The sequence below is a fragment of the Haliotis cracherodii genome, unplaced genomic scaffold (assembly GCF_022045235.1).
Source record: "Haliotis cracherodii isolate W230 unplaced genomic scaffold, xgHalCrac1.p SCAF_7, whole genome shotgun sequence".
NCBI lineage: Eukaryota > Metazoa > Mollusca > Gastropoda > Lepetellida > Haliotidae > Haliotis > Haliotis cracherodii.
This window is the reverse complement of record NW_027266330.1, coordinates 11,255,865-11,279,267: the sequence shown is the minus strand read 5'-3', so window position 1 is coordinate 11,279,267 and position 23,403 is coordinate 11,255,865. Positions and strand designations below refer to the sequence as shown.

At 40.6% G+C, this 23,403-nt stretch overlaps 1 protein-coding gene across 1 annotated transcript in view; it reads left to right on the top strand.

Annotated features, from left to right (window-relative positions):
- Positions 1 to 23,403, top strand: part of LOC139449114 (inositol 1,4,5-trisphosphate-gated calcium channel ITPR2-like) — a 164,825-nt gene that overhangs the window by 94,203 nt on the left and 47,219 nt on the right. The window contains exons 27-43 of the mRNA XM_071230598.1: positions 670 to 687; positions 4,350 to 4,481; positions 5,200 to 5,329; positions 6,385 to 6,478; positions 7,173 to 7,227; positions 8,368 to 8,480; positions 12,975 to 13,062; positions 13,645 to 13,752; positions 14,573 to 14,709; positions 15,603 to 15,670; positions 15,985 to 16,040; positions 17,241 to 17,402; positions 18,221 to 18,459; positions 19,318 to 19,399; positions 19,854 to 20,041; positions 21,350 to 21,463; positions 22,514 to 22,543. Coding sequence (XP_071086699.1) covers positions 670 to 687; positions 4,350 to 4,481; positions 5,200 to 5,329; positions 6,385 to 6,478; positions 7,173 to 7,227; positions 8,368 to 8,480; positions 12,975 to 13,062; positions 13,645 to 13,752; positions 14,573 to 14,709; positions 15,603 to 15,670; positions 15,985 to 16,040; positions 17,241 to 17,402; positions 18,221 to 18,459; positions 19,318 to 19,399; positions 19,854 to 20,041; positions 21,350 to 21,463; positions 22,514 to 22,543 — 1,814 coding nt within the window. The remainder of the gene's footprint in view (positions 1 to 669; positions 688 to 4,349; positions 4,482 to 5,199; positions 5,330 to 6,384; positions 6,479 to 7,172; positions 7,228 to 8,367; positions 8,481 to 12,974; positions 13,063 to 13,644; positions 13,753 to 14,572; positions 14,710 to 15,602; positions 15,671 to 15,984; positions 16,041 to 17,240; positions 17,403 to 18,220; positions 18,460 to 19,317; positions 19,400 to 19,853; positions 20,042 to 21,349; positions 21,464 to 22,513; positions 22,544 to 23,403) is intronic.

Here is a 23,403-nt window from a genome sequence, read left to right as displayed (position 1 = left end):
ACTTGGAGGATAACTGTAGATACTTAATTAGTACTATACAATAACATTCTGATGTCTGTTTCTGGTTTCTTGAGCTCGTTGCCCGATTATGTTCGACCACCACACCTGTGTTTCACCAAACTGGCAGTGGGAAACGTCTAAGACCTGGGTGCCATGGTATAAAGCGACCTCAATACCTTAACATCATAGACTTACGGCAGTTGAAGCGCTAAGGCACCCTGCATCACTTCTGGCTTTCCTCCCACACTAAGCTGACATGCCGTGATATAACTGGAATACTGTTCAAAACGGCGTTAAGCCCAACTCACTCTCTCATGAAAAGACGTTCAAAGATGGTACTTGTTGTTACCCTGTCTGGCGCTCAGCATTAAGGGGCTAAAACAAGGACTGGTCGGCTCGGAGTCAGTATACTGAGTGCGGCATGGTATCTCAGTGAACTAGCACTATAAATCGGCATTAGTCCGGACTAGTACAAGCAGCCACACAAACACACAGACGTACATGCACATCGCTATATAAGTGCAATAATCTTGGACGCGACGTTTAACCCCATTTCAACTCACCCACCTTTCACCATTCTCTCTCATGAACAAGTAGATGTAGTCATTGTAGATGATACTATGCTCCTAAATACTAATCTTACTGAGTTTTAATTATTCTCTCATATAGACAAAGGGACCTAAAAAGGTAGGAGATAACAATACCCAAAATGAGAGGAGTAAGATGCATGTGCTCGCTTGCTGCTTGTTTCAAAATAGCATCAGTTGAACTAATACCCAAAAAGCATTGATAAACAAGAATTGGATGATTGTCATATCTGATATGTGTTCACTCCAGTATTAAAGAAAATTTCCTTTATCAGATAGTTTAACAATACCCAATCTCATTAAAATCAGATCTAAGTTCTCGCTATTGCTAAACAAAGATCTGAGGACATCCCATTACTGGTCACGTCAGACCGACCTTGCGCAAACTTTGACCTACCAATGGAATGGCTGACAAGAAGTCAACATTAGCCAACCAGAAAGCAGCTTCCTCGTGCTTTACGGCACTAATTTCAAATTGGCGACTACGCTTTGAAACAAATTTGGACAAATTCTCGATTAAAAATGTGAAACCTGAACAAAAGAACTTTCTGAACTGGCTAATAGATGTTCTAGATTGTATGGATTCAATCATAAAGCCCGTAACTATCGTTCGGAATACCACGTGTTAATGTTTTCTTGATTGCATGATTAGAAATCACATTCTGACTGTCACTTTCATGATCTGTAAAGCAATGCTCTTATTGGTTGGATGAAAGGTCGTTCTGACGTGACCCCCAATGGGATGTCCTCAGATCTTTCTTTAGCGGTAGCGAGAACTGAGATCTGATTTTAATGAGATTGAACAATACCATAGTGAAATGATGTCAAAGGTTTCTAGCTCTGATTTTAATATAATTCTTGAAGAAATGATATTCTATAAGGATCTTTTTAAATGTGTGTTTTCCTTCTGCAGTATTCTAATATTTAAGAAAGAAATCTCTTGAAAAATGGTGCAGATTCTGTTGGCGCCAAAAGGCCCATATCCTACCGTGTCCTTACTTGATAAATGGTAAAATAATTAGTAGCACTAACCTGTTTTTGGCGCCATCAATTTTTGAAATGCTTGCTGCAGAGACATTTGCAGTGCTACGTTGTCAATTTGATGAAAGAAAGTACTGGCTGTAGATAGTGGTTCGCTCTCTGCAGATTTGTCAAAGATTGTTGTCTGATAGTTGTATTGTCATAAAGTGAACAAGGGTGGTTATAGTTTCTGTAGGGTTGATATCAGCAGCAGAACATCTAGGGTTTGTCACCAACATTTAAGCCTTTCGTGTCAACACCAGCCTAAATACAATTACAATTTGTAACTGATATTTACTTTGATCACAAAATAACACTTCCTTTCACTGCTATTAGCAAGTACACAAGATCGAGGTAGAGAATAGGCCTTCAGCAACCCATGCTTGTGAGGCGACTTTGCTTGTCGTAAGAGGTGACAAACGGGATTGGGTGGTCAGGCTTGCTGACTTTGTTAATGTAAGTCATCGTATCCCAATGGCGTAGATCGCTGCTCAGGATGTCAATCACTGGATTGTCTGGTCTAGACTTGATTATTTAGGGACTGCCATCATATAGGTGGAATATTGCTGAGGGTCGACATCTCTTCCTTAAAAAATAAACTGGTCTGGGACCTGATCCATAAAGTGATATGAACGCTACTGCAATGAAAAGTTGGATTTACCCTAGTCATACCCATGGCTTAATGGATAGGGCCTTGACCTCATAAAACAGAAATGAAAATTTAACAAACTCTGAAATCCAGTGTTATTTGCATGGGCCTGTTTGCATGTACCGGTATATTTGTCTTGATGTTGTCCACACCATCTTTGAGGCTGTGTTGTTGTTGTTGTTGTTGTAGTTGTTGTAGTTGTCAGTAATAGAAGATGTGCATGATGTTACGGAACACTCTCTGGAACACTGTTGCTCATCACACATTGATTTTGTCCATGTTCTCGAGACAATAAAGAAACACCTCCTTTATGTGAGACTGATCTTCAGGAAATTAGTTTTTGCTTCTTGGAAAGTTAGATTTAAGACTTCTAATGAAGGTCATTTCACACAAATAGCTGTCTGACAAACTGTTGGTCAGCAATCTGGATGTTTCACTGAGGTTATTGCCATTAATCATGAAAGATATTTTATGATTAGTCGTAATAAAATCCATCTTATTGGCCAGTGACCATTTTGTGAAAAAACAATACAAGTCGGTCAACCATCTTGTATGGACATGAAGTCATAGTGTTTTCATATGGCACCATCTCTTGGTCACGTTAGGGGCGGTCGGGTAGCCTAGTGGTTAAAGCGTTCGCTCGTCACGCCAAAGACCCGGGTTCGATTCCTGACATGGATACAATGTGTGAAGCCCATTTCTGGTGTCCCCTGCCATGACATTACTGGAATATTGCTAAAAGCGGCGTAAAACCGTACTAGAAAACTTGGTCACGTTAATATTGACCAGTTCATATGTAGGTTGCCATACCGAACCGACTGGCTGACCACACAAACTTACTCACTGATATATTCATCCCATTCAGCTTGTAAAATCCTCGCTTGTGACACAAAATATGACCACAAAAAAATTTGATTCTGATTCATGCTGTCTCTTAATGTTCTTGCAAAGTGGCGCTGAACAAAATTCTTGAAGTGTTCTGGAGCAACTGGACCATTGTCAGCCTAACCTCAGTCTGACATGCCCGGGGGTTTCAAATCATAATAATATACCTCTGATTGAAACAGCCAATGTAAAGGAAAAGTAGTCTATTAATAGAAAACTATGTCATTTACAGTCATTATCGGTGGACAGTTTTAAATAAACATAGTAGCAGACTTTGCTGGTGCATCACAGAGCGTCATACTGTCTCAACTGGTATTACAATATCCTAGGGCTGCATGATAAGTCTAGTGCTTTTCATTGTTTCTTATTGTTTTCTTCTGTAGTATACTGTACTAACAGTGTTTCTTGGGTCTGCACAGACTCCCTGGTTTTAGCATGGCAACCAGAGATCTGTAGAAGCTGTCTACTACCTGATCTCATTCTTGCTATAGTAATAATTTCAAGAATAAGTTGGACGTTGATGTTAACTCTATTGTATTTTCCAGATAGATATTAGACATTATCTATGCTCAACTTGACTGTCCTTGCTAGATACATCTAGTCTGTTGTGAAAGAAGAATAAATTCATACATTTTTTGTTGTGTTGAATAAGATATGTATGTTTTTGTCTTGTTTATGTGGTCCTCTGTGTGTGTTTTAATTAAATTTAAAAAAAAACAATGAAAAAATACTTAACAAGCAAACACACCTAAAACAGCAGTATGTAAGATTAAAATATGGGCAATATCAAAGCAAGTAATAATTACACATAATAAATTGTCTGAAACAAAAGTAAGAAAAAAACACACTGAGACCTTGTTGACTCAAAGTCCATTTCAACTCAACATTTTGAGACAATTTATTTTCTTTGTCTTGAATCCTGATCTAAAATCGTGTTAACTCATATTCAATTTGTTATGAAATTTGGGACATGTCTTGGTTCTGATAATATCAATATTGGTACTTTGGACAAATATCCTCTTGTCTCAAAGTAAGGATAACTTGCTGTATTTGTTATGGATCCCAAGACTTTGACTTAACAGGGTTTAGTTGTGTGTACTCTGTTTCCTATGTTAGAGATGCATGGTGTCTCATTATGTAGTGTTGCTATGAGACAGCATTTCCCATTGTTATAGTTTAACTGTACATGTTAACCCCTTATGTTGTAGGACACATATGACAAGTCAGGTTCACCAACATACAAGTATTTCCCCAAACTGAGAGACTGGATCTCCCACTTCCTGGGCACCAATGGCGACATGACGGCGTCCGAGGTCGGAAACAACCTGCTGGTGGAACAGGTGAGAACTCCTCTCTATACATGTGAATGAACAAAGTCCCAACTCCTCTCATAAACAATATCACAAATCTGATCTATTTCAATGAATTTGTGGTGGAAAGGAATGCTGCATTGTTTTTAGTTCTCTTGGCCAGAGAGGCAATATTTTAATTTTAAACTTTGATTTGACCTTTGCACATTGATGATACTGAAAGTTGAAATGTTTTTTGGTTGTTAGCCATTTTGGTATATGTAGCTTTTAATGAGCTCAACACTTTCAGTGTTTAACAATATTTTGCATTTGACCTTTAAGTACTTGACCTTTGCACTTAAATTCTTTCAGAATTATTTGTAAACATCTCATCAGAAACCACTTAACCAATGAAGCTGAAACTTCACCTGCTTTTGCCACCATTGATGATGTAGCCGGGGGCACGGGTGGCCCAGTCATCTAAGGCGCCGCGATTCGCTGTGCAGAGTTGCGTCCCTTGGGCACGCCAGAAACCTATGATTGTGGGTTCGAATCCCGGTTCGCCCTGATTATGTTTCTAGGTTTGTCAGGACCATACCCGTGCTTGTGGGTTTCACCGAAGTGGTAAACGTCTGAAACCTGCATCACTTTAGGCTTTCCTCCCACACGCTGCGATATAACTGGAATACTGTTAAAAAGCGGCGTTAAACCCAACTCACTCACTCACTCATGGATGATGTAGCTATTCATCATGACTGATTTGTTCCAGGTGCTGTGTTTGGTGCACTTCCTGGTCAAGTACGGCTTCTACCACAAGTCGGTGGACATCGAGAAGCTCCTGGTGCCACTCATGAGTCTGCTGGACGGACGCAATGACAAGCCGTACCCAAACATGAAAGGTGGGGCCCTGTTTCAGAAATAAACGACGAGTGGGAACTGTTTATTGTACCATAAAACATGGGTGATTAAACCATGAGGGGTGCAGTCGTTTATTTCTTATATCAACATTTACATTTACAGCCTCTTTAAAGATGTGGATCAAATGTACAAGCTTTACAAATATTTACCCAAATTTTAATAATGATGACTTCCTGAATAGAATCCGACCTCAGAAATATCTCACTAGTCCATTTTACGAACAGGTGGGCTAAGTTTGGTTTTTCGCTCATATTCTCACAATCATCACAATTCTCACATCGATTATCTGTACCATGAGTTACCAGCTGCGGGCAGGTGTGCCGGTGTGCAGGTGGGCAGGTGTGCAGGTGTGCAGGTGTGCATGCAGGTGTGCAAAGGGCAGGCAGTTATTTCGGACACTGTGCAACAAGCATAGTTAGTGTGAACCTGCTCTAACCCAGATGGGTGACTTTGTGTCAAAACTGTGAAGATACTGACTAGGGCTGGGAAGAGTCCAAATTTACAACCCGGGTACCCGCCCCCCTATTACCCGACCCTACCCGGGTACCCACTGTAAGCCACAAGAAAGGTGTACAAAATGTCTGATTGGGAAACGTTTGACCGTACTCCTGTCACAATATATTTAGATACATGTATACTCCGATCTGGTCATGCATACACTGAAGTTGACTGAAGTTATATAATTATGCAAACATATAAAGTCAGAATGAAATTTGTCACTTATAGTGTAACCATAGAGTTCGAAATATGTTTTGCCATGAAACAATATAATCACGTGACTTACTACGGGTCCGGGTAGTCCTGTGGGTACCCAGGTCTTACTCAGTACCCACCCGGCCCAAGTCCCGAGTTACCCGTCCCAGCCCTAATACTAACCTCTGTTGTTGTCTGGTAAGTAAGACATTTTCTCAATGTAACTTGGGACATTCATTCATAGATTTTTATCATTCATAAAACTCTACTTGGCAGACAATTACGGGATATTACATTTAATGGTTATATAGGCATATGGTATAAAACTGTTGTTTGTTTTTAGGCAAAGAAGCAGACGAAGTTTTGAAGTATTTCAAGAAAATTGAACGATTCAAGAGAAGTCCAGAGACAAAGGCCATTGTTGATGCCAAAATACAGTAAGTTGCCTAGCAACAGTTGTCACGCAGATTGCATCTTGGTACCAGTATGATGAGCCTGATCAGAATTTATCTTCAGAAACTAGCTATCTTCTCGAGGAGATATCGCTTGGGTGAGATCAAGCCGTGTTTCATGGAATGAAGGGCCTTTTACAAATATTCTTTTGAATTAGGGTCATACAGCAAATAACAAGATGAATCCTTTGAAACAGGTGAAATTACTAGTTTCTAGTACACAGTCACAGAGGTAAATCTTGAGGCATCTCAAAAGTTTATTTGGAACTTGGGAAAATGTTCTGCGCACACTTCGGCCAGCTTAAATGTATGAGTGTGGACATTTTTCACTCTTTGGTCTTGAAGTATAAAGGGTTACTGATAGACAGTTAAAAATCACCAAATAAAAAGGTTTTTTCATAACTTCAAATGACTACAAAGTCATTATTGGTGGTTTTGATTTATTTCAATGATACTGTCAAATGCTGATTGAATTTGAAAGGAATGATTGAATATGAAGAAAATTATTGAATGGTGTTTGAAAAATGCTGAATCAGCACTATTGTTGTCCTGATTGCAATAAAAAACATTATCACTGGAACAAAACGTTTTTGATGGGGTATATGTAGTTTGAGCAAGCAGGTTATCTGTTGGACGATACTCCTACCGGATGTTAAGAAATGAAGGGCTGATGTTTCAGGGCTCTGGAGGTGTTGAACCTGTTCTTCAACTTCATCTTCAACCTGAGAATGGAGGTGCGTAGTTGTGTTCATCTGTTGGCCACAGGGCAAAATGCAGGCAATCGTAAGTCTGTGCTCCGTGATTTCAAAACCCTGGACGACCCTCGTGAACTCGCATTGAGCAAAGAATAAGTCAGTTAACTTTGGTTGACCTATGTTAACACATGTTTAGTGACTGAAGTCATAGTTAAGTTGACCGGAGTTGACAATACCTAGTGAACCCCGGGGGTGCAGTACTCTCGGTACCAAGTTATGTCATTGATAAAACTAAGTTTTTTTAATTGTGTCAATCATTAATAAAAGCATTTAATGAATATATTTCACAAGGCATTTATAGTATATATGTATCCTGATATGCGATTGTTGAGTGTGGTTCTCTATTTGGTGTCATATCAACCAGGTCGTATCCTCAGTTAACTCTCAGTTGACTCTCATGATCAGTTGACTCTCAGTTGACTCATCATCAGTTGACTCTCATGATCAGTTGACTCTCAGTTGACTCTCATGATCTGCTGACTCTCAGTTGACTCTCATGATCAGCTGACTCTCAGTTGACTCTCATGATCAGTTGACTCTCAGTTGACTCTCATGATCAGCTGACTCTAAGTTGACTCTCATGATCAGCTGACTCTCAGTTGACTCTCATGATCAGTTGACTCTCAGTTGACTTTCATGATCAGCTGACTCTCAGTTGACTCTCATGATCAGCTGACTCTCAGTTGACTCTCATGATCAGCTGACTCTCAGTTGACTTTCATGATCAGCTGACTCTCAGTTGACTTTCATGATCAGCTGACTCTCAGTTGACTTTCATGACCAGTGACTCTCATGATCAGTTGACTCTCAGTTGACTCTCATGATCAGTTGACTCTCAGTTGACTTTCATGATCAGCTGACTCTCAGTTGACTTTCATGATCTGTGACTCTCATGATCAGTTGACTCTCAGTTGACTCTCATGATCAGTTGACTCTCATGATCAGTTGACTCTCAGTTGACTTTCCATTGACTCTCCATTGACTCTCAGTGGACTTAAACTTTGATAATCAAACACTGTGTTAAGTATAGGAGTTCTGACTTACATAACTGATATTTGATCAAAGCAGTGTTACATCCAACACTCACTCACTCACTCACTGAATGACACTTGTTTTCAGAAATTCATGAACATGTTCAAAGTGACTCATCATCAGGCAGTGCACCCGAACATGCCCCAGCCAGAGTTATGGCCCTTGTTAATTGAGACGTTTCAAATTGATGGCAATCACAGGTGAGTTATTGCTGTGTGGTACAGATAAAGGCGAATGTTGATATCATGGACTAACTTGTTCCTTGTATGTTGTAGAAAGCAAACTTTGTGCTAGGACTGCCGTAAGTCAATGTTAAGGTATTATGGAAAATATGGTACAGTCGTGCCTCGTTTATACGGACGCTTGCGTCATTTCACAATTCGTCCGTAGAAACGCATTTCCGTATAACTGAAACCAGTTTCATACTGGAAGAGTTACTTCCCTTCAATTATGCAACTCATGACAGATGACAAAGCAAACAGATACATCCACTCAATCTTTATTCATACACGTTTCAAAAAGTCTGTCATGGAAGTTTGAACTGTCACCAATTGTCGATTTTCCTATGGTATGTCCAAATTCAGTGCCATAATGCTTACTGATGGTTTCTAAACTTGCTGACGGGTGTTTTTCTTTAAACAGACAAATTTCCCTTTTTTCGCGTGCTGTAACTGCGTGTCGCTTAAGTTTCGCTGGTTGATAGGCCATACTTACACAACTTTGACCTCTGACCTCCACAGACGCCATATTTATCGAAGGGGATTACATGTACAATAAACAAGCTTGTCTCAAACGTAACTCAGTGTCACTTGGTTAATTGACCTCTCACGAATCAAAGGATTACCACCAGCTGAAGGATTACCAACAGCGGAAGTGTATTGTCCTGATAAGTGAGACAATTTTGTGTGCATTTCAGTGTTTTGTGTATGAAAATGACCATTCGGTTCCGGAAACTGAATTTCCGGATATACGGGTAAATTTTTATAGTAATTATTTCGTTTTGAATGAAAATCGTCCGGGAATCGAGGTTTCCGGATATCTGAAGTCAGTATAAGCGGGGCATGACTGTAGTAGCCTGTAGGGCTGGGACGAGTCCATATTTACTACCCGGGTCCTGACACCCTATTACCCTGCCCTACCCGGATACCCACCATAGGTCTCAAGAGTTGGGTACAAAATGTCCGAATGGGAAATGTTTTACCGCAGCCCTGGCAAAAACTATTTAGATACATGTATAAAACAATCTGATCATGCATACACTGCAGTTGATAGACGCTTTGTCCTAACTCGAACATATAAAAGTCAGAACGAATGCTTGCATAGTGAGAAAGAAATGTGAAGATTAGCTATACTTGTAGTGTAACCATTGAGTTTTATTGTTAATGTCATTACAGTATATCACGTGGGTCCAGGGTCCGGGTAGTCATGTGGGTACCCGGGTCCTACTCAGGACCCACCCGACCCGAGTACCCGAGTTACACGTCCCAGCCCCAGTAGCCTGCTCCTGAAAAATTCAATTTTAGATTTATGGAACAATTTGACCAGACACTGTAGGGACTTCCCACGCTATGTGGATTTCAATTGCGAAAATCTCATGTTGACATATATTAGTAATATTGCCACAAATATATCTTTTGGCGACTCAGTTATGGAATTTATGATATATGTATCCATTCTCTGGCAGCTAAGGTTCGTTTTGAGGCGGCAATAGCAGTTATCTGACAATGGTTGCTGTAAGTAAAAGTGAGTTGTGTGATCTACAGATCACTTCACACACGATTTCGCCGAAATTAATGTAAACAATTTTGAATGAGATTTAAGAAAATTAATAAAATATGTTACAAACATATGTCCATATATACAATGAACATGTTTTTATAGCCAAATAGTATAATAATTGGATTAATTTGGGCACTTCAGTTTGTATTCGGATTTGAAGTCACATGTACTAAATAAAATTGTATATAGATCTTGGCCCACATCCTTTGAGGTAAGAAATTGTGATAAAAATGATAAGAATTGACTTTCACTTTGTATGATCGTCGCAAGCTCTGATGTTCATATAGTTTGACCCTCACTCTATGAAGGTTCACACTGTAATGAACTCATTCAAAGTGAAAGTCAATTCTTAAATCAATGATCAGCGTCATTTGAAGAAAAGATATGCATCTCACTGATGAGACCAGCCATTGTTGATTTGTGATGATGGAAATAATTTTCATTTTTCACAAATGTTAAAACTATTACTAAAATATTATTAATAGTTTTTAAAACTGCTGATCATTGACTTTTATTATTATATCTGCGTTGTGTTTTAAACAGCACCATGCCAGTCAGGTAACGTATGAATATCTCAAGAGACGCACGCTGCCTGGTTGCTTCAGTTCCCATGATGCATTCACAGATCTTCCTTTTTGAAAATTTACTATATTCTACAGCATTCCTTTTCAGACTGTCACCATTTTCTGTTATATACTACTCAAAAGAAGTTAAGGATCACCCGATGATAAAGTTAATCTGTCATGACAGAGATTAACTATAGTAATATGAAAGAATCAGGTGATCCTTAACTTCTTTTGAGTAGTATATGTCACCTGTTAATTCTGTTCTGTTATTCATGTATAGTGCAGTGAAGTTTCGTTCAAAACTTTCAGTTTGATGCCATCTTTATGTTTTTTCAGTCATACTATTATCAGTCATAGTATTATCAGTCATATTTTTTACAAGACAATGCAGTTCGTTGTTTTTTTTACAAACACTGGTTGTGAATGTCACTACATGGCCTTTCTGTTTCTTTATTTCTTAGCATGTGAATAATTTACTACAAACAATGTATTTGTTATTTACCCTTGCTACCGTAAACTAGACTTTTACTGTATTTCTGCCAAGCCATTTAATTACATGAACACACAATGCCATTTAGAAAGTGGTCAAATAAACAAATGTTATATAACACTTTCTCAGTAATGTATAGATATAATATTTGTTACATTTGCCCACTTCCTAAATGGCTTTGTGTGTTAATAGCTTTCGGCCATTGGAGTCGTGCCAATTTACACTTGTCAGACGGTTACACAAAGTAGACTACTAGTTGTCAGACTTTCATGTTTGTGGAAGCCTCAGTGGCTGACTTGCTGTGCTGGAGATTAGGCACCTCACTCTGGCAGTGTGGGTTGGAATCCCGGATGGTACTCAACCCTAAAAAAAGTACTAGAATCTGTACTTAACAAAGAAAGTGTTATCCCAAATATAACATTGGTTACATTTAATTACAGTCACGGGAAATAAAATCCCAAATGTGTTCCTTGCCATACCCAGACTAAAGAAACATGCTCCTACAGAGGATCAGATGTAGCCAGCACAAATGGTGTATTAATTCCCATAACTCCAAGCAGTGTTTGGCTTTTTCCCATTTAAGACTTTAAAATGGTATCATTCCTGTCGCCTTTCACAATTTTTTAAAATAAAAAATATAGAAACTTTGAAATTTTATGTTTTTCTCATTCTAATGACCTTGTTTATTACATTTATGAAAATGAAATATTTATTACATAATTGGAAAAGAAATTTTTATATCTATGTTTATTTTGACCACTGATCCCAAATTAATAGAAAAAATCTGTAAACCAACTTTTAAAGTACTATAATTCTTTCTGTCTGGACTGGACTTATACAATCTCATTAAAATCAGATCTTAGTTCTTGCTGCCGCTAAACAAAGATCTGAGGACATCCCATTACGGGTCACGTCAGACCGACCTTTCGCGAACTCTGATCGATCAATGGAATTACTGACAAGAAGTCGACATTATCCAATCAGAAGTGAGCTTTCTCGTGCTTTACGGCACTAATTTCAAATTGGCGACTACGCTTCAACATATTTTGACAAATTATCGCTTAAAAAATTGAAACCTGATCAAAAGAACATTCTGGACTGGCTAATACATGTTCTAGATTGTAAAGAATCAGTCGTTAAGCCCATAACTATCGTTCGGAATACCCTGTTTTAAAGTTTTCTTGGTTGCATGATTAGAAATCACATTCCGACTGTCACTTTCATGATCTGGTAAGCGACGCTCTGATTGGTTGGACGAAAGGTCGTTCTGACATGACCCCTAATGGGATGTCCTCAGATCTTTGTTTAGCGGAAGCGAGAACTAAGATCTGATTTAAATGCGAGTGGAACTTATAATGCCAGTAGTTATCATAAAGAATTATGATTCTGTAAACCCTTGGTGTTGCAAGACGCATTTCTCTTGACTCCTGAATTGTTGAAACACTAAGGATGCAAATTAAGTCCTTCATTGTAATTAATATGAGCTGGGAACGTGTATCAGCGTCCAAGTGGTTTGTGAAGTGAGTCTTGGACAGGAAAATAGGGAATACTTATTGTGGCTCCTAGTTAAGATATCAGGACATTTTTAAATATATGTATAACCATACATATTTCCATCATAAAGGACCAGCAAGGTGAGATTCTTTTTAAGATTCATACTGGAGAGAGTTATGTCTTGTATGTTTAAGGTCTGTATGGGATGACTGGTGTCCCCCGCCGTGATATTGCTGGAATATTGCTAAAAGCGGCGTAAAACCATACTCACTCACTCACTGTATGGGATGAGTTCATCGAGAATATGTTGATATATTATTGCGGTCTTGAATCTTTTATCTGTATCTTTTTTCTATTTTTTTCAGTGTATCGAAATCGGCTCTGAAGAAGCTGAAAGAAATTTTTGATGAAACAGCTTTCTTCAAGAATTATGAAATGACAGAGATTTTATTGGTAAGATGGAAACATATTTTCACCAGGGTTGATAGTAGCACAGTGGATCATGTCTTCACACAGTAGGTCTGTGTTTGAATCTGTATAGAGCCGGTTACTGGTGCTTGTTGGGTAATTGTTGGCATGGATCATACTATCATGTCCACAGTATTCTCAAATATACTAACATAGGGACCTGGGTACGGTCTAATATACTCAAATATAATAATCCGAGATCAAGACTATCATAGACTCCAGGGGGCACAGGTGGCCCAGTCGTCTAAGGCGCTGCGATTCGCTGTGCAGAGTTGCGTCCCTTGGGCACGCCAGAAACCTATGATTGTGGGTTTGAATCCCGGTCGCCCCGTTTATGTTTCTAGGTTTGTCAGCACCATACCCATGCTCGTGGGTTTCACGGAAGTGGCAAACGTCTGAGACCTGCATCACTTCAGGTTTTCATTATGCTGACATGCCGCGATGTAACTGAAATACTGTTAAAAGCGGCGTTAAACCAAACTCACCCACTCACTCTTTGAGGTGTGGTGTTAAACAACAATCAAACAATTAATGCCACTTACAGACTGCACTTCACGTTGTTTGCAGGACCTGTCTCACTACGAGTACGATGAGATTGTCCGGAAATCCATGCACCTCCTCAACCGGTACTTCTCAGCCCATCACAATCTGTTCAGTCGCGCTGTGCAGGCACAGGTAGGAACAATACTTCCCTGATGTTGTTTATTATCATATAATGGATATTGATGCAGTAAACCATACAATAAATGTGATATCACGATCAGATAAATATGCAAATGAGTTCTCAAAGCAGGAACTACATTTAACATACTCACATAATTGCCATTTCTAACATATATTTGTGACAAAAAATGTGCTTTTCATATTCCATTTAGGAGATAAAACAAGGTACCTGGGTTGACCTTGTAGCAGGGCGTGTAGTCATCCCACAGATGACATCCTTACTTTGTCAGCTTGCTTACGGGGTGAACCTGTTTGGTCATGTGGACAAGGCGTCCGACCTCTGATCAGAAGGTCTGTGGTTCGAATCCCATCAAGAGACTCGGATATTTTATGGCCGCTACAAAGGCGCCCAATGTGGGTCTGAGCATGTTCATATTAAATTTGAGCCAAATAAGCCTCAGTACCCTACTATGCGGCCCGGGACATGCCTTCTGTTGACGGGGGAGTATGTAGCAGGGCGTGGAGTCATCCCACAGATGACATCCTTACCTTGTCAGCTTGCTGACGGGGTTAACCTCTATGGTCATGTGGACAAGGCCCTTGTTTGCCCTGGTTATGTTTCTTAGTGTGTCAGCACCATGCCGATGTTTCTTTGTTACCTCAAAGTGGTAAACGTCTGCGACCTGCATCACTTCGGGCTTTCCTGCCACATTAAGCTGACACGCTGTGATATTACTGTAATACTGTTCAAAAAGGTGTAAAACCCAACTCACTCACCATAATGTCGGTGGTACATTACATATGATATTGTGTGATGTGACCGTCGATGCAGGTGTTGATCACGGACAAGTCGGTGGACATCGTGAGACAGCTGGAGAAGTTGCTGCCCACGCTGCGCCGTCTCGCCACGGCCAAACTGTCCATGGAGCAGACGGAGGAACTGTCAGCTTACATCGACATCCTAACTGGGTAACAACATTCACTCTATTTTTATCTCAATAATGAAGGCCACTCCATTATTGATCTCCATGAGAGAAGGCCCTTCTGTTATTTATCTCAGTAAGGCCCCTCTATTAATTATCTCAAAAAGGCCCCTCTATTATTTATCTAAAAAGCCTCTGTTATTGATCTCAACAACGCCTCTCTGAACACCAAAATGTCAGTTTTTCTTTCATTATCCACCTAATGACCAAGAGTAAGAGAAAATCTGGAAATTGAGTGGTAATATATTAGAAGGATGACTACTTTAACTTATAAGTACACAATACAAGGACTAACTATATAATACAATGCCTGTGTGAGTGTGTGTGCATGTGTCTCTCATGTGTGTCTGACTTGTATCTCATGTGTCTGACTTTTATCTCCTGTGTGTCTCCTGTGTCTGACTTGTCTCCTGTGTCTGACTTAATTGTGTCTGACTTGTGTCTCATGTGTCTGACTTGTGTCTGACTTGTGTCTCATATGTCTGACTTGTGTCTCATGTGTGTCTCATGTATCTGACTTGTGTCTCATGTGTGTCTGACTTGTGTCTGATATGTGTCTCATGTATGTCCCACTTGTGTCTCATGTGTCTGACTTGTGTCTGATGTGTGTCTAATGTGTCTGACTTGTGTCTCATGTGTCTGATGTGTGTCTAATGTGTCCGAGTGTCTCATGTGTGTCTGACTTGTGTCTCATGTGTGTGTGTGTGTCTCGTGTGTCTGACTTGTGTCTCATGTGTGTGTGTGTGTCTCATGTGTCTGACTTTTGTCTCATGTGTCTGATGTGTGTCTAATGTGTCTGAGTGTCTCATGTGTGTCTGACTTGTGTCTCACGTGTGTGTGTGTGTGTGTGTGTCTTATGTGTCTGCTTTGTGTGTGCAGTATGTGCCACCTGGACGGCGAGACGGAGGAGAATCACATGATGAACCAGAACGTCCTCTACAACCACGGTCAGTAGCCTCACTGTCATATAGCATGGTCTGGGAACTAGAGACATCATTGTTGAGGGTTTTAAGTGAAACAAACAGACCTTGATCTGTGTGCCCACAGCATTGAACTGTTCATATGTCTTTCTATATCACAACTTAGCTTCAATTCTGAACACTTTCTCATGGTTTATTTTTGAAACTAAAAACAATCATTGTCACAGTTTGAAAAACAAATGTTTTGGTCTCATTTGAAGTGTTTAAGTAACAACCTTTTTATTTGAATGTATTATTGTTTGTTATTTTCAAAGTGTAATGAATCTTGTGATCTCTTGCAGGAGTGCTGGAGGATTGTCTTACTATTCTGTCCCAGGAGATTGACGTCAAACTGCTGGTAATTTAACACTAACTGAGCACATGCCTTAGACCTTGTTGTCCGTGTACTGTAAATCAGGAAATTAATGCGTCTCCAAATGAATGCGATCACTGGTCCCTAGCACAAAATGAGACTCAATATGATTGCGACACCCCCCTCCTTTCACAGGAGGTTTCACGAGAATCCTCACCTTAATCCAACCTTACATTTATCCAATCACACACCAAATAGCACCGCTTATTAGCGCTGAGTAGGGTACTTCCGCTAAAACAATACATGCGCGCTGGCTCGTGTCGGCCTTTGACGCAGTCGTAAAGAGCAAAGACACTGTGTTGGGTGGCGTCTGTCTGGACTTGCAGGTGTGATCAGTGATGAGTGAGTGAGCAAAACTCTTGTCTTGACCCCAGCAGTGACAATTCACAGGATGTAATTAGTGTTGGAATGACATTGTTTATATACTTGTTACAAGTGCTGCTTAATAAACAGAGATATGGAATACATAGTTGTTTGTTTTCAGCGTATTTCTAAGTTGGTATTTCTGCTATCCAAAAGATAGTTGATACAAGTGATATATTAAATAATGAGGACAAAGACCACTTGCATTTTTTGCATTTAATTCACACTCGCATTAATTTCAAGATTTACAGTATATGGCACTAGGGGATTCAGTGATAGACTACACAAATTTCCTTCACAATGTCTGTTTGGAACAATATACCTAACAAAGGGTCATTACTCTGCACCAATCAATTTGTTAACCTGGAAAAGATGCATGTCAAACTTAAAGTTTAGGATATAAGTTCATCTTGTGTGGTATTTGAGTCCTTTAACATTCCGCCCTGTCGGAGTGAAGGAAAAGATAGGACTCTTGTGTCAAGCATGCAGTGGTTTCTTAAAAGAGGTCGCTGATCAGGATCAGGTGGTCAGGCTAAGTGACCAGGGCCACTGTTCCTCAAAGTGATCTTATCGCTAAGATCATCGTAAGCCTATGTTAAAGTATGGAACTTACGATCGCCTTAGCGCTAAGATCGCTTTGAGGAACGGGGCCCTGGTCATTTGTGTGTGATCGTACCCTGACAGCATTAGATGTAGCTTAGGACATCAACCTGCTGCTGTGGTATCGATGGAATAGTGTGGACTGACAACAATCACTCACTCACTCACTCCTTGATTTTCCATGTTTCACATCATTCCATCATGTCCATCCCTGCTTTACAGGAACAGTATGGCGGACTGAGGCTGGTCTTCAAGAAGACGTTCACCCTCCTCAAGTTCATGGCTCGCAACAACAAGCAGGTTCAAGGTCGGTTGTTTGACCGTCTGGAGATGTTGTTGTCGAAGGAAGGTGCCCCGGCCGAACTCGCGGATTGCATCACGGAGGTGAGTAGGAGACGGCTCATTAGACCTCATCATAATAGCGCTTTGAGCATGCCCCTGTGTGGTGTCAAAATATGAGCAGTATATATGGCCTATTATTATCATCATCATCATCATCATCATCATCATCATCATCATCATCATCATTATTATTATTATATTAAAATAGAAAAATGCAGCAAAGAGGGTTTGGGTCATCCTGGCACAGTCAGGCTGGTTAGGCTCATCATCATCATCATCATCATCATCATCATCATCATCATCATCATCACACCCCTGTGGGCATACTTGGTTGCAATTGGTCCCCAGCAATCCATGTTGGCTGTAAGAGTAGTCAGGGTTGGTTTCTTGTTTGATGGCGTGTCTTCGTACACCTACAGTGTAGAGTATTGTTCACAATGTGATTCACTAGATTGTCTGGATTATATACAGGCCAAGGTCATATACATGGAATATTGAGTTCCCACCTCATTACGATCAGATCCTTACTCCGATGCAATACTTCCCTCTGTACAACTCGCCAGGAGATGACATCAGCAATTCAGCGTTTGGAGAAACATATCTGATCTGATCTGATCACAAAACTGAATGTAAACAGGCTGTTCCGAATGGATAATGATAATGGCTGCACTATTTTGTGGATATTTTGCAGCCTGTCGTTTCTGAGCACCATATTTGTCCAGACCGAGACCATGCAAGCTGCATCACTTCAGGTTTTCCTCCTACGTCATGACGGCATGCCATCATATCATTGAGATACTGTTGAAGCAGCTCTACTCACTCACTCACTCACTCACTCGCTTCATGTCTTTTCTCCCCAGGTGTTTACAGGTAACTCGAACACCTGTATGAAAATCTTCAGTCATCAGGTGCAGAAAGTCATGAGTCTTGTCGCCAGGCACCGATCTAGTGTGCCACAGTTCCTCGACCTCCTCAATGCCATTGTCAAGGTCGAGGAGCTTGACCTTCCTCTCAAACGGAACCAGAGTTACGTGATGACTTACTTCATGCAGCACAGATCCGACATTGCCACCGTCATCGACCAGTCGGAGGCTGAGAGGTAAGAGTTGTCTACCTTGACCATTTACTTATTTGAATAACGAGAGTGTTGCTAAGTTTAGTATAATATGTTGACCACCTGATCCTGTAAGTCGCCTCTTAGGCAAAGCATAGTTGCCTTTTACGGCAAACATGGGTTGCTGAAGACCTATTCTACCCGGATCTTCACGGGTGTGGTCCACATCAGTAACACAACCCTTTGTCTATAAGTTCTTTTACTTCCTCTCTATTTGTCAATAGACCGCCTCCGTGGTCTAGTGATAGAGCGTCTGTCCAGAGAGCAGAAGGTCCGGGGTTCGATCCCTAACCGCGTCATACCAAAAGACATTAAAAGATGGTACTTGTTGTTACCCTGTCTGGCGCTCGGCATTAAGGGGCTAAAACAAGGACTGGTCGGCTCGGAGTCAGTATACTGTGTCTGAGTGGGGTATTCATGTTAAAACTGTGGCATGGTATCTCAGTGAGCTAGCACTAGAAATCGGCATCAGTCCGGACTAGTACAAGCAGCCACACAAACACACACACGTACATGCACATCACTATATAAGTGCAATAATCTTGGACGCGACGTTAAACCCCATTTCACCTCACCTAACCTTTTTGTCATTCTTAACAAGAAAACATGTAGGCATCCTCAAAAATATTGGATTGTGTTCATGTTAGCTCCTTTCCCCAAAGCAATCTTAGTGCTGCGATGGTTGTTGGTTGTATGTTTTAGTATGGGAGTTCTGATCGTCTTAGCTCTGCAATTGTTATAAGTTGTGATGTTTAAGTGTAGGAGATCTGAAAGATTTGAGAGTTGAAATATTAGAAGTATAAAATCATAATTCATTTATAATTATTTGTCATTTTGTTCCAGAGAAAAGATCCTGGTGTCATCTGGTTCACAGGAACTGAACTATCTGATCGCCATGGTGGACCTACTGGCTACCTGTGCGGAGGTGAGATGTAGTTTTCTGTTGTTTTTCACAACATATTTTTTCAGGACGTCCGCCATGCCAAGCAAACATTTTGTCTGGAGGGTAACACCTAAAGACAAAGTACTTTTTCCTGAATTCTTTCCCCAATAGTATCCCAGCCCCACCCAGAATTTCAAATGTCACTGATTTATCCATGGTCGAACATTATTAAATTTATGCTAATTTATCAACTCACCTGAATGAAGGCAGACATATGAAACATGTCATTTATGACAATTTGTTGTATTTTTATGAAATTTGAAATCTAGGAAAACTGTGCTATGCCTAGGACATATTATAGATTTGGGGGATCAGTAAAGGTCACCAGCGATTATGCCTTTAAAAGAAGTGATAAACATGATTGTGTGGTCAGGGTTTGTGACTTGCGTGTCATCGTATTCTGATGGCTTTACTCTTCAACTTCTTCGTCCTCCAGGGCGAGAACCGCTTCATTGAGTCCATCTGTCAGACCATCTTCAAGATCCCGGACCTACTGAAGGTGCTCAACAACGACATGATCAACAACAACCTCAAGAGGCCGTTCCTCCGCTTCCTCTTGTGGGTGTACATGAACACAGCCAGCGGCATGATAGAGAGCGGGGCGGGGGACTTGCCCCACGACAGGTCAGTTGATAGAGAGCGGGGCGGGGGACTTGCCCCACGACAGGTCAGTTGATAGAGAGCGGGGCCGGGAACTTGCCCCACGACAGGTCAGTTGATAGAGAGCGGGGCGGGGGACTTGCCCCATGACAGGTCAGTTGATAGAGAGCGGGGCGGGGGACTTGCCCCACGACAGGTCAGTTGATAGAGAGCGGGGCTGGGGAATTGCCCCACGACAGGTCAGTTGATAGAGAGCGGGGCGGGGGACTTGCCCCACGACAGGTCAGTTGACAGAGAGCGGGGCGGGGGACTTGCCCCACAACAGGTCAGTTGATAGAGAGCGGGGCGGGGGACTTGCCCCACGACAGGTCAGTTGATAGAGAGCGGGGCGGGGGACTTGCCCCACGACAGGTCAGTTGATAGAGATCGGGTGTGGTAGGGTAGGGCTGAGTGTGGCAGGGCAGGGTGTGTCAAGGCAGATTTGGGTGTGGCAGGGTGTGGCAAGGCAGATTTGGGTGTGGCACAGCAGGGTAGGGCAGGATTTGGTGTGGTGATAGTTGGGTTGCTAATGTCTAGTTCACAGTTTTGATGCTTGGTTTGACAGCATACCAATGCTCTTGTGCTTAAACATCTGAGACCTGCATCACTTTGGGATTTCTTCCACAGACACAACTATTTACGGGCCGCCATCATGTACGTGGATTAATGCTGAGAGAGGCATTAACCAACAAACAGGCAGATAGTTAAAGTACTCATGGAAATGAAAAAAACCTGTTTTTCTCAATTTAAAAGTGTTACGTAGATGTAAATACGAAATAACAAAACAACTCGAAATGTACTAGTCTGGATTTGCTAGTTTGATCTCAGTGAACAATACAAAATGTACTTTACAGGAGGTAATTTGTCGGCACTTTCAACACTCAAAAATATAACTAAGTCCAATTTGACATAGCAGAAACAGACTATAGGCATTATGCACCTGTTCTCACCTGTTGTCAAGGTGTCATAGGTCACCTTGATCTACTTACACCTAGTTATGCCCTGTTTCACAATAGTCTGTTTTATTCACATTTTTACACACTTTTACGTCTAAAAAGGCATAAAAACATTTGATACGCTGTATTTGTGCCTCGGCCCAATTAGTACTAATTTAGTTGTTTGAATATTTACATGTATATTAACTGCATTTATTTAAGATCTGAGGTCGAAAAAAACAGTTTTTTTTCATTTCCGTGAGTACTTTAGTACCAGTGTTACTGTGGGTTTTCCTCCTTGTTGAGAGGTCGTGCTCTAAGAGCAACATTACACCCTCTCACTTCTTTCACCTTACAGGAGTCTGTGGACCTACCTGGAAAGTTTGAATGGAGTGCTGAAAAAGGCGACAGATTACGCGACCGCTAACCCAGACATGGTCAAGCAGCTGCTCAAACGTCCGCCAGCCAAGAGGTATGCACCCCCCCCACACACACTCACCAGCTTCTCACAATGCAAGGCAGAATGTTAACCCGTTTGCTTACATATTAATATACAGAGATGTCAGCCGTTAGGCAGAATCATTACCATATTTGGAACTAAAAGCAAAAATATCTGTCCTTCCGAACTCCACTTGCCTTGAGTTGCAGGTCACTGAACTTACATTTGATCCCTCGTGAAGATCGGGTTAGACTTCAGCAACCTTAATAATGGGTGTCCAAAAAGGCGACCAACAGATTCGGGGAGACAGGCTTGTTGACATGGTTGATTTATGTCATCGTATATCAATTGCGTAGGACAATGCTCATGATGTCAATCACTGGATTGTCTGGTCAAGACTCGATTATTTACAGTCCGCTGGAATATTACTGAGTGTGGCACCAAACAGGACATGAGTTGACATGCTCTCACTGTACATGTGAATATATTGCATGCTTGCTGTAAAAGGTGACTATGTTTGTCATAAGAGGCGACTAACGGGATTGGGTGGTCAGGCTCACTGACTTGTTTGATGCATGTCATCGTATCCCAATTGCGTGGATCGATGCTCATGAATTGTCTGGCCCAGACTCGATTATTTGTAGACCGCCATCATATAGCTAGAATATTGTTGAGTGTGGCGTTAAACAACAAACAAACAAACAAGCATATATCGTACACATATTCATACTGATACTGAGTACTTCTTGTTGCTTCATATATCATCATCATCATCAACATCATCAACATCATCATCATCATCATCATCATCATCATCATCATCATCATCATCAACATCAACATCATCATCATCAACATCAACATCATCAACATCAACATCAACATCAACATCAACATCATCAACATCATCATCATCATCATCATCATCATCATCATCATCATCATCATCATCTCAATATTTTATTTTGTTACTCATTGTTCACATTATTTATGCACATGTCTCTTCTGAAGTATACAAATTAATGAACACATCACATTTTATTTTGTATGTTTTGTTCTACTTTTCATGTGATTTTATTACAGTACCACAGCTAGAATACAAACAGCCAGAGGGTAATTTAGAGTTTGAAGGACTGGAGTGAAAGCTAGATAGTTTTAGCTTGAGTACATTGTCTGTAACTGTCAACCCCATCCCCAAGTTAACCCCTCCAAGATAACCCCTCCAAGATAACCCATCAAGATAACCCACCAAGATCACCCACCATAATAACCCACTCCTCCCTCATCCAGAATAACAATGTTGTCAAAATACTGGAAGTGACCTGATGTGGAATATGTGTCATTATTATCTGTAATCCTGTTTCTTGAAAATATTGTTCTTGATAAAATAAAGTTACCATATTCAACGTAATAAGCACCCTGCTCTAATAAGCGCCAACGGCGATATTTGCTTATATATTGGCTAGTGAACAAACCCAATTAGCACCCCTTCCGATTGAACAGTGTACACAAGACTTATTTATTTCGCGTATAATACGCACTTGTGTGTTAAATGCACCCTTAATTATGGGCAAATACATTCTGGAAAAATATATCTGTCGTATATTAACATTTCAGGCTGTCAGCATAAACCACGAAATTTATTTTTAACTCTTCTAACTCTTTTTCACCAAAATAATATTCTAATAAGAGCCCCCAATTTGTAATTTTTGAGAGCTCCCTGGGCGCTTATTACGTCGAATACGGTAAATGAAGTCCAAACTTCAAATTCATTTAAAAATATCATGAAAATATGGTCCCATATTTTAGGGGTCCAAGCTATTTCCAAAATGATTCAAATTTGAATTGAATTGCCAGCCATGACAGATTAACTATAGCCATAAGGAAAGGGTGTTCTTTAATTTCTTTAGAGTAGTATATGCCATCAGAGTACCGTTCCACAAAGCGATCTTGGCCCTAAGACGACCGCAACT